The sequence below is a fragment of the Bos javanicus genome, chromosome 27 (genome assembly GCF_032452875.1).
Source record: "Bos javanicus breed banteng chromosome 27, ARS-OSU_banteng_1.0, whole genome shotgun sequence".
Taxonomy (NCBI): domain Eukaryota; kingdom Metazoa; phylum Chordata; class Mammalia; order Artiodactyla; family Bovidae; genus Bos; species Bos javanicus.
Window position 1 is genome coordinate 19,923,528 of NC_083894.1, and position 12,203 is coordinate 19,935,730.

Here is a 12,203-nt window from a genome sequence, read left to right on the forward strand (position 1 = left end):
TACCCATATTTCCTGTAAAAAAGCTGGAGGAAGGTTAGCAAAGAGGTTCATCTTTTCGTATTGACATTTTCATAATAATTTTTTTAAAAACGAAGAAAGGAAAGAATCCTTTATAACATGGCAACAATAATAATACCTATTTTCTGGGGTGGCTGCAAGCATCACACTGCATTCAACTGCTTTATAACATGTATGTGGTATTTGTAAACTTCATTAATTAACGTTATCAGCACAAAATAAGTCACTATTTTGTTAAAATGACTGCAAAACATTGGGTCAAACAAAGTTAAACTTTTTTTAACTATAGGATTTCTCATGAGTATTTGGCTGTACATCCCTGGTGGGATATATACTAAAGACAAGAACAACTGCAAACATTTTAAATAGCATTAAGTAGTCTCATTGATAATAGCCTCATGACTACTATAAACCTTCAACAGTGGTATAAAGAGTGCAACTTTACAAGCCTGAGTGACCACAGAACATTTTTTTCATGGAGCCTCTTAGGGAAACAGTGTCTCATGAAAAATGATACCTTAAACTTGAATATTCAACTTTTCTGCCATAAATCTGAATAAAATATGGCTTTGTAAAAACACTTTTCTATTACTTTATGAGAACTTTAATGTATTCAGAAATAGTTTTCACAAGAAGGTAAGCCACACAAGAGAAAGGACATCGTTATCCTGGTAACTATTATAGCATTCCCAGGATCTAGAGAAATTCCTGGATACAGACTACAAAGTCAATAAATATGAACTGCAAGACATACCACAGATTCATAAAACTTTCCACTTCCCACTAAGATACAGCAATAGTGACAACATGAAAATGATGTGTGCATTTACAAACTAAATAGACAACAAACACCAATGTTACTGTCCAAGCTTTTTACCTTAGTTCTGAGAGTTCTGGAAATGTATCAGGAATATCGGGCATCTTGTAAGCAAAACCATTTTGGCTTATCTAAAGAGAGATTGAAATAGTGCTAAGTTTTAGCCATCTTTTCGACTATTCCTATCTGGTTATAAAAGTAACTTTTAATGTACTGCATCCAATAACTATTTTCACTATCACACATCCTCTTGGCACTCCACACTGTCCTTACCCTCCCATTCTTTTTCACTCCGTCTTTCTCAGTGCATCTTTATACATATAGGGTTACTGGCTCTTTTTTTTTTTTGATGAGGAAGGATCATGTGACTACCTGTGGTTATAAAACAAATCTCCAATTGTGAAATATCTGTGACAAATGTGGAGAATTATATGCGTGTTTCATTGATGTATATGAGTATGTCTCAAGCAAAAGGCACTACATTTAGAAAAGTTACTAACTTGGCAAAAAGTCTCAAGAGTTACCTAAGTACTTCTATAAGACAGTAGGGAACATAAGGAATAGAATATACATTGTCTGAATACATGGGTCACATTTTAAAATCAAGGACCCATGAAAAGTTCTCTTTTACTAAGGGTTAAAAATAAAGGCCTTTAAATCTCCTTAATACGTTTAATGTACGGTCTCTCCCTCAGTAATGTCCCTTGTGGCAGCAGTTACCAGCTTAATTTAAGAACACAGTTTTTTAAACCAATGAGACACTGGTTTACATGTCCTTAGTACCCTAGGGCAGACCTTCCATAAGCTGACACGTGCTTCTCCTACATAATCCTTCTTGTGTCTTTGCCTGCGTTCTGTATGAAACCTGAGGGTTCTGTATCAGGCGGCTTCAAAAATGTGCCATCTGGTTTATGCTTCCACATCTTTGTCAGAGCTGCTGCCTCTTAGAATTACCTTACATGACAACACCTTATCATCCTGGCAAATTCATTACCATCTATCAAAATGTGGCCTCAAGCATGAGCTCATTCATTCATCCGCCTCATTTTAAATGAGCACCTACTGTATGGATCAGGCATACTTTGAGGCACCAAGGATAAAGTGGTATAAAAAAAAGAATCTCATCTTATATAAAGGTTATCTTTCTAGCTCTACATTGGTCCCTGGGAGCACTGACTATTCCCTCAACTGTGTCTTCATAGTAACTCTAGACTAACATTTCTACTTACAGTTAGGGATGGTTACCTCTTTGACATTGTTCCTTAAGTTGAAAATGTGATTTTTAAAAAATCTTTTGTGCCATAGTGGTTGGCACGAGGAGGAATATGATGTTTGCTGACTGAGTATTTCAAGGGTACAAAATACAGATATCTGGAGATACCAACCGGTGTTGAAGTGTCTGTTGTGGGAACGGGCAATGGCAGATTTGAAAGGACACCAAATGAAGGAGCAGCGGGTTTGGCGGTTGTATAACTTGTTGTTGAAGAAGAAACAGTGTCAGCAACAGATAAAGAGCTGATAGTCCTGTTAGCTTCTTGTGGGGGATACGGAGGAAGAAATGGGAAACCCTGAGAAGCATAAGGAGGCATCCCACCTGGGTTACTGTACAGGCTAAAGAGAAAGAGAGGAAAAACATGCGATTAGATTTTAGGAGCAAATTTGTAAAATTATTCCTTAATTGTTCTAAATAACAACTGTTATGCACTATAGATGGAATTTGTTTATGGCAGGGGCCACTAGTTTTTAATAAGTAAGTAAATTAGATATCATATAAATTGAAAAAATAAGAACACCCCTTAAAAAGAATATTTTTATTTCTTTCCATGAAAAAGAAGTATGTTTTAGAAAACGTAAGTTCAACTGGTCACAGTTGAAGTGAATAGAAAGGCCATATTTGAGTTTTGAGCATTCTACTGGCATCAATGAATATTTTCAGAGAAGAAATGGAGAACACTTAGTCCACGAAACTTGTTCAAATAGCAATTGTTTAGTAGCTTTCACTATATTTGGCAAAATCTGACTGAAAGTCAAGACTGCTTTTCTAGAAAATTTCAAAGAAAAATTAATTGTATAGATGAATTGCTAAAAATGCTTAACTATAAAAAAGATGCATAAACACCTCAGATAGGCTGGGACCTTGAATCTGAGACCTTTTATTGGATGGAGTGCCTGCACCTGGACAAATGTCTCCTTGAGCAACAGAATACAAAGAAACTTTAAGGGACTAAAAACAATCGAATGCACCGCAGTCAGGGTAATTATGAATAATATTACAAAATTATGAAATGTCACAAAAAGGCCACAAACCAACAGCCACTTCTGAGGTACCTGGGGCAAAAGCAGGGTACTATGCATGATCCTTGTACACAGCAACACCATGGGGTAGGCAGGCCAGCTGGGCCACCCCTTCTTCTGCCCAACCACAAGCCACCCCCATCCTCACTCCATGTGAGGAGCCAGCCTGCTCTCCTTGGAGAGCAAGCAAGGGTACCCAGTTTCTTGAGTTCACTCCCTCGTGCTGCAGCACAAGTCCCAGGAAAGCCTTGCCTGAATTTTTTTTAAAAAGATGCATGTAAAAATCATGCATATATATTAGAAAAAGTGGCACAGCAGTATGTACTCAAGATAAAGTCAGAAAATATATTTTTGCAAGATGATAAATACAGGGTTCTGATTCAAGATGGTGACATAGGAAGATCCTGGATTCACCTCCCACAGAAATTTAATCGACAGCTATATATGGGACAATTTCATCCAGAAAAAACCCCCCAAAGTATCTGAGCAAATCAGGCAAACAAGAAGAAAATGACATCTAGGCTAGTAGGAGAGGTTGAGACACAATCTCACCATAAACCCGACCCTCAGAAAGAGGACCTACAACCTGGAGAAAACTCAAAACCCAGAGCTTTTCTCTGGAGGGTTAAGGTTTGAGTTTGAAGCTGAGAGACAAACACCCCAAACATCTAGCTCTGAAGACAAAAGAGCTCACATCCCAGAAAGCCACAAGGCACGGCAAACTAAGAACAGCTCTCAAAGGGCTCGGAGGCACAGGATTTCCTGGCTCAGGGCCCAGCGCATTAGAGGACCCCACTTACTGTGATAGAGGCTCATCTGCCCATCTTAAAGCATCATCCTGAGGGGGCAGGCATCTAACTTAACAACATATAGGCTAATCCCTATACAGTCTGAGGACGGGGCTGGTCACCAAAAAGACCAAGTGACAGAAAGTTGCAACTTTCAGCTCCACTCATCGATCTCAGGGAAGAGGGGGGCTGCTAATTAAGCTCTATAAAATCTCTAGAACAGGAAGACTCGACAAGCGCCCTGCTCGTGAATGCATCCATAGTCTATGGGGACAAAAGCTGCTGTGCTCAGGGCTCTCCTAGACCGTGCCCTGCTGTAGGCACCTCTTCCTCTGGCTAGTCATCTGTATCCTTTACAACCAACCACTAAACATATGTAAATTTATTTTTGAAGTTTCATGAGCCATTTAAATTAATCAAAACAGGGGTGGGTGGGGGGAATCCATGGGAACCTCTGATTTATAGCCAGTTAGTCAGAAGCACAGGAACCATCTATGGATTCTCCATTGATATGTGAAATGGAGCAGTCTGTGACTCCCTCATCTGTGGATCTGACCCCATCTCCAGGTGGACAGAATTGTGAACATCAGAACTGAGTTCAATTTGCAGGGAACACGGTGTTTGCTGAGAACTGGAGAATTACTTGGTGGTGTTGGGGAAAAATACATACCAGAGTATTGAAATGTTCCAAAATATATCTAGCTTAAACAATTTTTTAAATGGGAGTGCTACTGTTTTTGACATAATTTAATGTCATATTTAATGACATAAGTTAGCAAAAAATTGTAATTGTTTGGAAGAAAATTTGTCACAAATGTTAAAATTGTAATACTGAAGTTTATACAGAAAAATAAATAATATAAAGAAAAGAACCTGAAAAAAGAGGGTAAAGAGAGTTTAATCCTGGCATAAAGCAAAACACAATAGAAAACCTTAATTTTAAAAAACTTTTTTTTAAAGGAAACACTGGCAATGGATAGGAAGATCAATGGAATTGAATACAAAATCCAGAAAATTCCCAAGCATATATAGCAATTAGGATATAATAAAACAAGATTTCAAATCAGGTGAAAAAAAAAAGAGAGAGAGGTCAATAAATAGCACTGCGACATCTGGAAAAAAATTAAATTGAAGCCAGATCCTCATAATAACAATAAAAGAGAAACCAAATGGAACAAATTAAAACAGAAAGCTTTTTTCTTTAATTAAAAAAAAAAAATCTTAAAGAACTGGAAGATATCATGGAAATTAAAACTTTGGGGTGGGAAAGGACTTTCTGTGATCCCAAATTCAAAAGTCATAAGAGAAAATGATAAAAATCCCTTGACATAAACAAACAACAATAAAACTCTCTATATGACAAAGCCTATTATAAATAAAGACAAATAAACTGGGGGAAAACATTTGAAACTCATGTCATAGGAAAATGGTTAATTTTTCTAATATATACGTAAAGAACTTCTACACATTGACAAGACTAACAACCCAATAGCAAAATGGAGAATCAGATAGAATACACAAGTTCAAGAAAAGAGGAAAAAAAATTAGGAAAAGATTCAACTTCACTGTTTAGGAAAAGATTCAACTTCACTGTACGATAAAACAAATTAAGTTATACTAACATCATTTTCCACTTAAAAATTAGCAAAGATCCCTTTTGATAAATCACCATGTCAGCAAAGGCAATAAGCACTGCATATAGGAGTAGAAGGAGAAGGCAATGGCACCCCACTCCAGTACTCTTGCCTGGAAAATCCCACGGATGGAGGAGCCTGGTAGGCTGCAGTCCATAGGGTCGCTAAGAGTTGGACACTATTGAGCGACTTCACTTTCACTTTTCCCTTTCATGCATTGGAGAAGGAAATGGCAATCCACTCCAGTGTTCTTGCCTGGAGAATCCCAGGGACGGGGGAGCCTGGTTGGGCTGCCGTCTATGGGGTCGCACAGAGTCATGCCTGAAGTGACTTAGCAGCAGCAGCAGCACAGGAGTAAAAACTGGTACAACTTACTCCTTAGGGCAATTCTGAAATATTAGTCAAACTTACAAATATGTATACCACTTTGACAATGTATCCAACAAAATACTTACAGTTGGGTAAAATGTTTTTAATGTTATTCATTGCATCACTAAGGGCAAAAGGGTGGGCCTTTTATGCAAGATTGGAAACAACAAAAATTCCATTACTAGGAGTCTTAAGTTATGTTGTGTCCATAAAACAAGTACTTTGTGGCCATTAAGAAGAATGAGGAAGTGCTTTATGTACCAATATGGAAGGCTCTCTGAACCATACCACTAGTGAGATGAAAAAAAAAAGGCAACGGAATAGTATGCTATCATTTGTGTAAAAAAAGGAGGGAATAAAATACTGCATGTACATATTTCTTTGTATATACATAAAATATCTCAGGAGTTCTATACATATGCACTCAAACAACCAACTTTGGATACCAATGAGAAGAAAAAGTGAATTGCAAGAGAAAAAGAAATGGAAGGGAACTTTTTACCCCACACCCCTTTATATTTTTAAAATTTTAAGCCAAGTGAATCTATGATTGAAAAAAATAAGATAGTTTTCTAATAAGCTTGTTTATTTCAAAGTATGGCTCACCTTAATCTTAGAGCTTTACTTTTATCTAAAGTATATTAATAACATGTATGTAAATATAAAGTGTTATTTAGGAAGAATATGATCAACATGAGAATATTTCTACTTGAAATATATCCTTGAAATAAAGTCTTAATAATTCTGAACAAAACTGTATTATAGGTACTACCTATAATATAATCTAAGAAATGTAGTAAACTTGCTTTTTAAACAATGTGTACTAAATCACAGAACTTATTTGATATGGGAACAAATAGACTTTTTGGCTTATGTTTTCAAATAAGGTGAATGAGATATACTTAGCCCTATCCTGGAAGAAAATAGTAAATTCAGTTTTTAGATAAAGAATATCAGAGAGGCTTCTGACTCTAGGACAAAGACACAGGAGCGCAAAGTGATGGCTGAGTTTGATATACCTAATGAATGGGATAATCTAGCCCAAGCTGATTTCCAGGCAGTGTTAAAATACGACCTGATTTTTGAACAAGAAAAAGTAAATTAAGTAAAAGAACTGGGCAATTAAGGCAAGAGATATTAGAGGAAGAGGAAATAGTGACTGTCAGAAGTTGCAGCATTATGCAATTTTAGAATATTGAACACAAAAAGTAACAAAGGATTAGAAATTGAAATGGCACGGGACACCTTAGGAATAGAGGTATGCTTTCAAAATTCTCAGTGGAGAAAAACCAAATAAAACAAACAAACAAAAAGAAAAACAAAACAAAAAAGTCAGTGGAAACCACTTCAACACACTCTATCAACTATGAAGTATGAGGGCATATTAAACATATTTGCAGGTTAAAAAGAAGAAATCTCAAAATTATTCTTCCCAGCATCTTAAGGCATACTGTACTTTCAAAAATGGTCACAGCACTACTTCTGGTCCCATGTGCTCTCCCAGGGGGGTTCCCAGATGACTCAGTGGTAAAGAATCTGCCTGAAAGGGCAGGAGACATGGCTTCAATCCCTGGGTTGGGAAGATTTCCCTGGAAGAGGGCATGGCAACCCACTCCGGTATTCTTGCCTAGAGAATCCCATGGACAGAGAAGCCTGGCAGACTACAGTCCATGGGGGTCACAAAGAATTGGGCACACATGCTCTTCTAGAACCCTACCACTCCACCATTAAGAAGAAAAGCCTATTTTCTTCCCCTCGAATCGGATCAGGACTCCGTGACTGCCTCAACAAACTGAATGAAGCAGAAGTGACACTGCGTGACTTCAGCAGCTAGGCCAGAGAAGGTGAATATGACTTTCTCATAACTCTTTCAGGATGTTCACCCCAGAAGCCCAGCCATGGTGGTGTGAGGAAGCCCAGGCTGCATCTCGGTATTTCAACTGACCTCCCCAGGTAAGAGCTTCTGACGAGAGCTTGCTGATGGTCAGTAGAACAGAGAAGAGCTCTCTGATGAACCCTTCCTGAATTGAAGAATAATGAGCAAATAAATGTGTTTACTGTTTTAAGCCATGCCAGTTGATGCCAAAGGTGGAACACAAACAAGCTCTATTAGTACCTAACCAAACTGCAGATTCACAAGGAAAATAAATGCTCATTATTTCAACCACAAGTTTTAGGATAAACTGTTACTCATCCTTAGGAACTTGAACACACCTTTACTTAGGAAGCCACAGGGAGTAAGTAAAGCAAGAAACTAGGAAATAGCCTGAGAAAGAAAAAAACACAGGATGCAGGAAAAGGAGAGTCCCATACAGGAAGGTGGGAAAGGGAAATCCCAGGATGGCAGGACAGCACTTGTACAGTAATTCAGAATGGAGGGGGAAAATGGAGCAATATTTGCAAGGAAAAAATACTGGAACCTCAAGATTACCTGACAGGCTTGATGATGTGAAAAAATTATTTGAATGATATTTTTCAGAGCTGCTGAAAAGAGGTGGGAAATTAAAAACATCAAAGAATACAAAACTGATGGAAAACTGAAGTAATTATTAACTCCAGAGAAAAGCAAAAAATTATACCATAACAGAAATGTAATCATTATAAAGTACTTGGCTCAGCAGAAGGGAATATTCTGAGAGCCAATGTAATGAAAGTACCAAACACAAACTTAAGTAAAAATCATAATTTCATAGAGGATGAGGGAAAAGAAAGGTATGTGAAAAATAACTAAAACCTTCATTAATCATGATAGGAAGTCAGTAGATGGTATCTAAAATCAAAGAATCAACAGAGAGCAGTATCTATATATTATTCAGAAAGATGAAGATAAATATTAGACAAGCAGCTAAAAAATAAAATCCAGTTACCTCTGAAAAGTATGAATGTATCTGCCTGTGAAGGTGAGGATGTGGAAAGCAGACTGCCTTTTAACCTTATTTGAATTTTTAAGCTATGCTTTGATTACTCAGATCAAAAGTAAATAAATGTATATACAAACTCTTTTGTTACAAACATACTTACTATGGGAATGCTGTTGAAGCAGGAGCTAAAACTGGAGGATTCTTCCAAAACTCATCCAATAGACTCTGAATAATTTTCCCAAGATCTGAATGCATTGTAAACTAAAAGTAACAGTAATACACAGTGATTGAAATCATTTTCGAAAAAAGATTATATAGTCTCATTAAGATAATTAAACTGTAAAACTTAACCTTACATCCACTTTTATAAGTCAAAAATTAAATGAAAGGCAAAGGATATTATGTCAACTGAACATCCACAACTTACTATAGAAGCAATACCATAAATGAAGTTAAAAGTTTATTTAGTTAATACTGGAGCTGAACTATTTCCACACTTCACTACTGACAGTAATCTGAAGGTTCAAAGGTAAATACTGAGTACACTGAAGTTATAGTCCTTCACGTTAGTGAATCATATACATATTCTAAAAAATGTAAGGCAAATTTGAATTTTAATCCCTTCCTAACTACTATAAAAGATCTACAATGAACCCAAGTTTTAACATCAACAGGTCCTCACCACTGAAAAACAAAAAGCCTCCAAATCAGGATTATCTATTAAGTATAGTGAACATTTTGAAATAAATCATAGCATATACATACATTGCTTACTAATGGAGAGGTAACATATACTCCTTGTTTATCCACTAAGTGATGCCGTATTGGTGGATAAACACTGATCACTGGTTTTTCCTGAGGAAATTGTGGAGGAAGAAATCTGGCAAAAGTAGAACAGAGTTATATAATCATAATTCTAAAACAAAGTTACTTAAAAGCAAATTAAATTTTCACACTTTCATTCAGATTATTCAGTAATTAGTGCTCTATTATGGTTGTTGAGTTAACTGAACCTATACAGAAAGACACACTTTGGCAACGAGACTATAATTAATTCAATATAGTAAAACCTTCTTAATGTGGAGTAAGGATAATGTGAATTATAGACTATTCTTCAAACTGGGCCAATAATTGCTTTCAAACACATCACATTATACCAAACTATCCAAAATTTCAGCCAGAAATTATACATTTTTATCAGGTGAACCATGTTATGCCAGTCTGGCTTTTTACTGAACCACAGGTCTTGGCATCTAACTTTCTTGTGGCTTTCCTTCTTTTGAAATGCTGCCAAGAAGTGTTTCACTATACACTGAATTCTTAATGAGCAAGTAGATAAAATAAGAAGTACTAGGGTTGGAATACTGGAGCTGACACCATGCCTTGGTGCTATGCGGCTCTCTTTGAAATGTCTCAATTAACACATCTCTCCCAACTTTGAGGTCAGTCCTATGGTTTCAGCTAATTAACAGTAAATTCTCAGTACCAAAAGGAAAAAGAGTAAAAATCTTAACCCTTTAAGAACTACTGCAAATTTGAAATTAGGGAGTGAAGTCTCCAACAATGCACTTTTACGGGACATGGAACCTTTCTATTCTCTAAAATCTAGATGAATACATCCTTTTAAATTGCCACTCTGTTCCCCTCCTGGCTCAGGGAACTATTGTTGTCAAGAGGGAAACTAGGTCTTTGTTGGCTTCTCCTACTTAGCTGTACCAGGGTGTGTGATGAGAGAGAAAACTACCTCAGGTATATAGTTTAGGCTGTTAAACTACTTTGGAAAAGAGGCAATGAATGGCCTTTGGAGCCCAAACAGTCTGGGTTTCTCTCCTGACTACTGTATTCACTACCTACTTGAATATAATTTGTTTTAGTTTTCAGGGCGGCTGTGACGATTAATAAAGCTCCCATATATTGACATAACACAGCATAATGGTTGGCACTGCTATATATTCACCGTTTAATTTCCACTCATTTAACTAGGATTTAATATGGGATCCCACGTGAAGGTACCTCACTAGGCAATGAAGATCTGACGATGAACAAACATAGTTTCTATCTTCAAGTTAAGTGCATTTTTACTGTACCTCACTCAAACACTTGCTTGAGCAGCCAGCCACCTAATGCAATCTGAGGTAATAATAATTCTTTCATGTTGAAGTCTAATAAATGCACTTAGGGCTAAATGAGTACTAGCAATCACTTTGCCCAAACTTTCCTCTTTATTACTTAATAACCTTAATAATGATTATTATTTTTTACTTTTAATTTTTTTTCTTTAAAAATAATCGGCAGATCAAATTCAACTGTGAACTTGCTGGCTGATGTATTATATTGGTTGCTGAAAACGAGAATACTTTAACTTGTTTCTGATGTAAAGGTGGTTGTTCCTCTAACAGTGTCTGCACACGATCCCTTCCACTGTTTGTTGTTGTCATGCTCTCTCTTTCAGCCTGCCTCCAGCGAAGAGTTTAGTGCAAATCAATGAAAGATCTATTACATCTTTGTATTCCATTTCCTCTTTCATGGTTTCTTACCGCAATCTCTATTACAATGACATATTTAAACTTTTTTATTTCACAGAATTGTGTAAGTTTAAGAAACTTTAGATACTAGAAAAGGAAATAAATTCAGCTTACTTTAAACAGCTTACTTCTGATAGTAGCTAAGAAACAAAATGATAAAAAGATTTTTCCAAGTCCTATTCCATGAAAAAACAGGATACAATTCTACTCACATATTAATGTTAATTGTCAGGTTATTTACAGTGAAAGGCAACCTGTATTCCACATCTTTCTGTATTTCAGCTATGCTGTAGGAGAAAATGTGAGAAAAAAAATTTATCCAAAGTTATAAAAACCATTAATGTTAAAAGCAAACATTAAAATTTGTAGAGTCTACTAAAACAACTTCATTTTAATCACAGAATCTAGAGAGCCAATATAACTTGTATCTTGAGGGGGAAATGACCATAGAAAAAATTATCAAATAAGCAGGCAATACTATTTTGAGATATTCTCAGGGGGTTGTGAAGAGATGGAGTTAAGCTGGTGAGGTAAAAAGGCAAAGAACTCTTGTATTAGTGCTACACCGATTACTATTGCTTTATATAATTTATCATTGTGCTGTGCTTAGTCACTCTGTCATGTCTGACTCTTTGTGACCCCATGGACTTTAGCATGCCAGGCTCCTCTGTCCATGGGGATTCTCCAGGCAAGAGTACTCGAGTGGGTTGCCATGCCCTATTCCAAGGGATCTTCCCAACCCAAGGATCAAATCCAATCTCCCTTATGCAGGTGGATTCTTTACTGTCTGAGCCACCAGGGAAGCAATTTATCATTAGTAGAATCAACTGTAGGCATGAGTTTGAGCAAACTCCGGAAGATAGTGAAGCTGGGCATGCTGCAGTCCATGGGGTTGT

At 36.7% G+C, this 12,203-nt stretch overlaps 2 protein-coding genes across 6 annotated transcripts in view; one reads left to right on the top strand and one right to left on the bottom strand.

Annotated features, from left to right (window-relative positions):
- The window catches only part of MTMR7 (myotubularin related protein 7), a 128,465-nt gene that overhangs the window by 113,081 nt on the left and 3,181 nt on the right, over positions 1-12,203 (top strand). Inside the window, exon 14 of one of the 2 annotated variants that reach the window (XM_061404316.1) lies at positions 7,796-7,874. In XM_061404316.1, the coding sequence (XP_061260300.1) occupies positions 7,796-7,831 (36 nt within the window). In that variant the 3' untranslated portion in view covers positions 7,832-7,874. Of the gene's footprint in view, positions 1-7,795; positions 8,733-12,203 lie in introns of those variants that run through there. The other variant, XM_061404317.1, reaches the window with a different exon arrangement.
- The window catches only part of VPS37A (VPS37A subunit of ESCRT-I), a 48,727-nt gene that overhangs the window by 23,632 nt on the left and 12,892 nt on the right, over positions 1-12,203 (bottom strand). For all 4 annotated transcript variants that reach the window (XM_061404321.1, XM_061404320.1, XM_061404319.1 and 1 more), the window contains exons 2-6: positions 11,520-11,594; positions 9,548-9,662; positions 8,943-9,043; positions 2,221-2,446; positions 896-966 (exon numbers count right to left, since the gene is read on the bottom strand). In XM_061404321.1, coding sequence (XP_061260305.1) covers positions 896-966; positions 2,221-2,446; positions 8,943-9,043; positions 9,548-9,662; positions 11,520-11,594 — 588 coding nt within the window. The remainder of the gene's footprint in view (positions 1-895; positions 967-2,220; positions 2,447-8,942; positions 9,044-9,547; positions 9,663-11,519; positions 11,595-12,203) is intronic.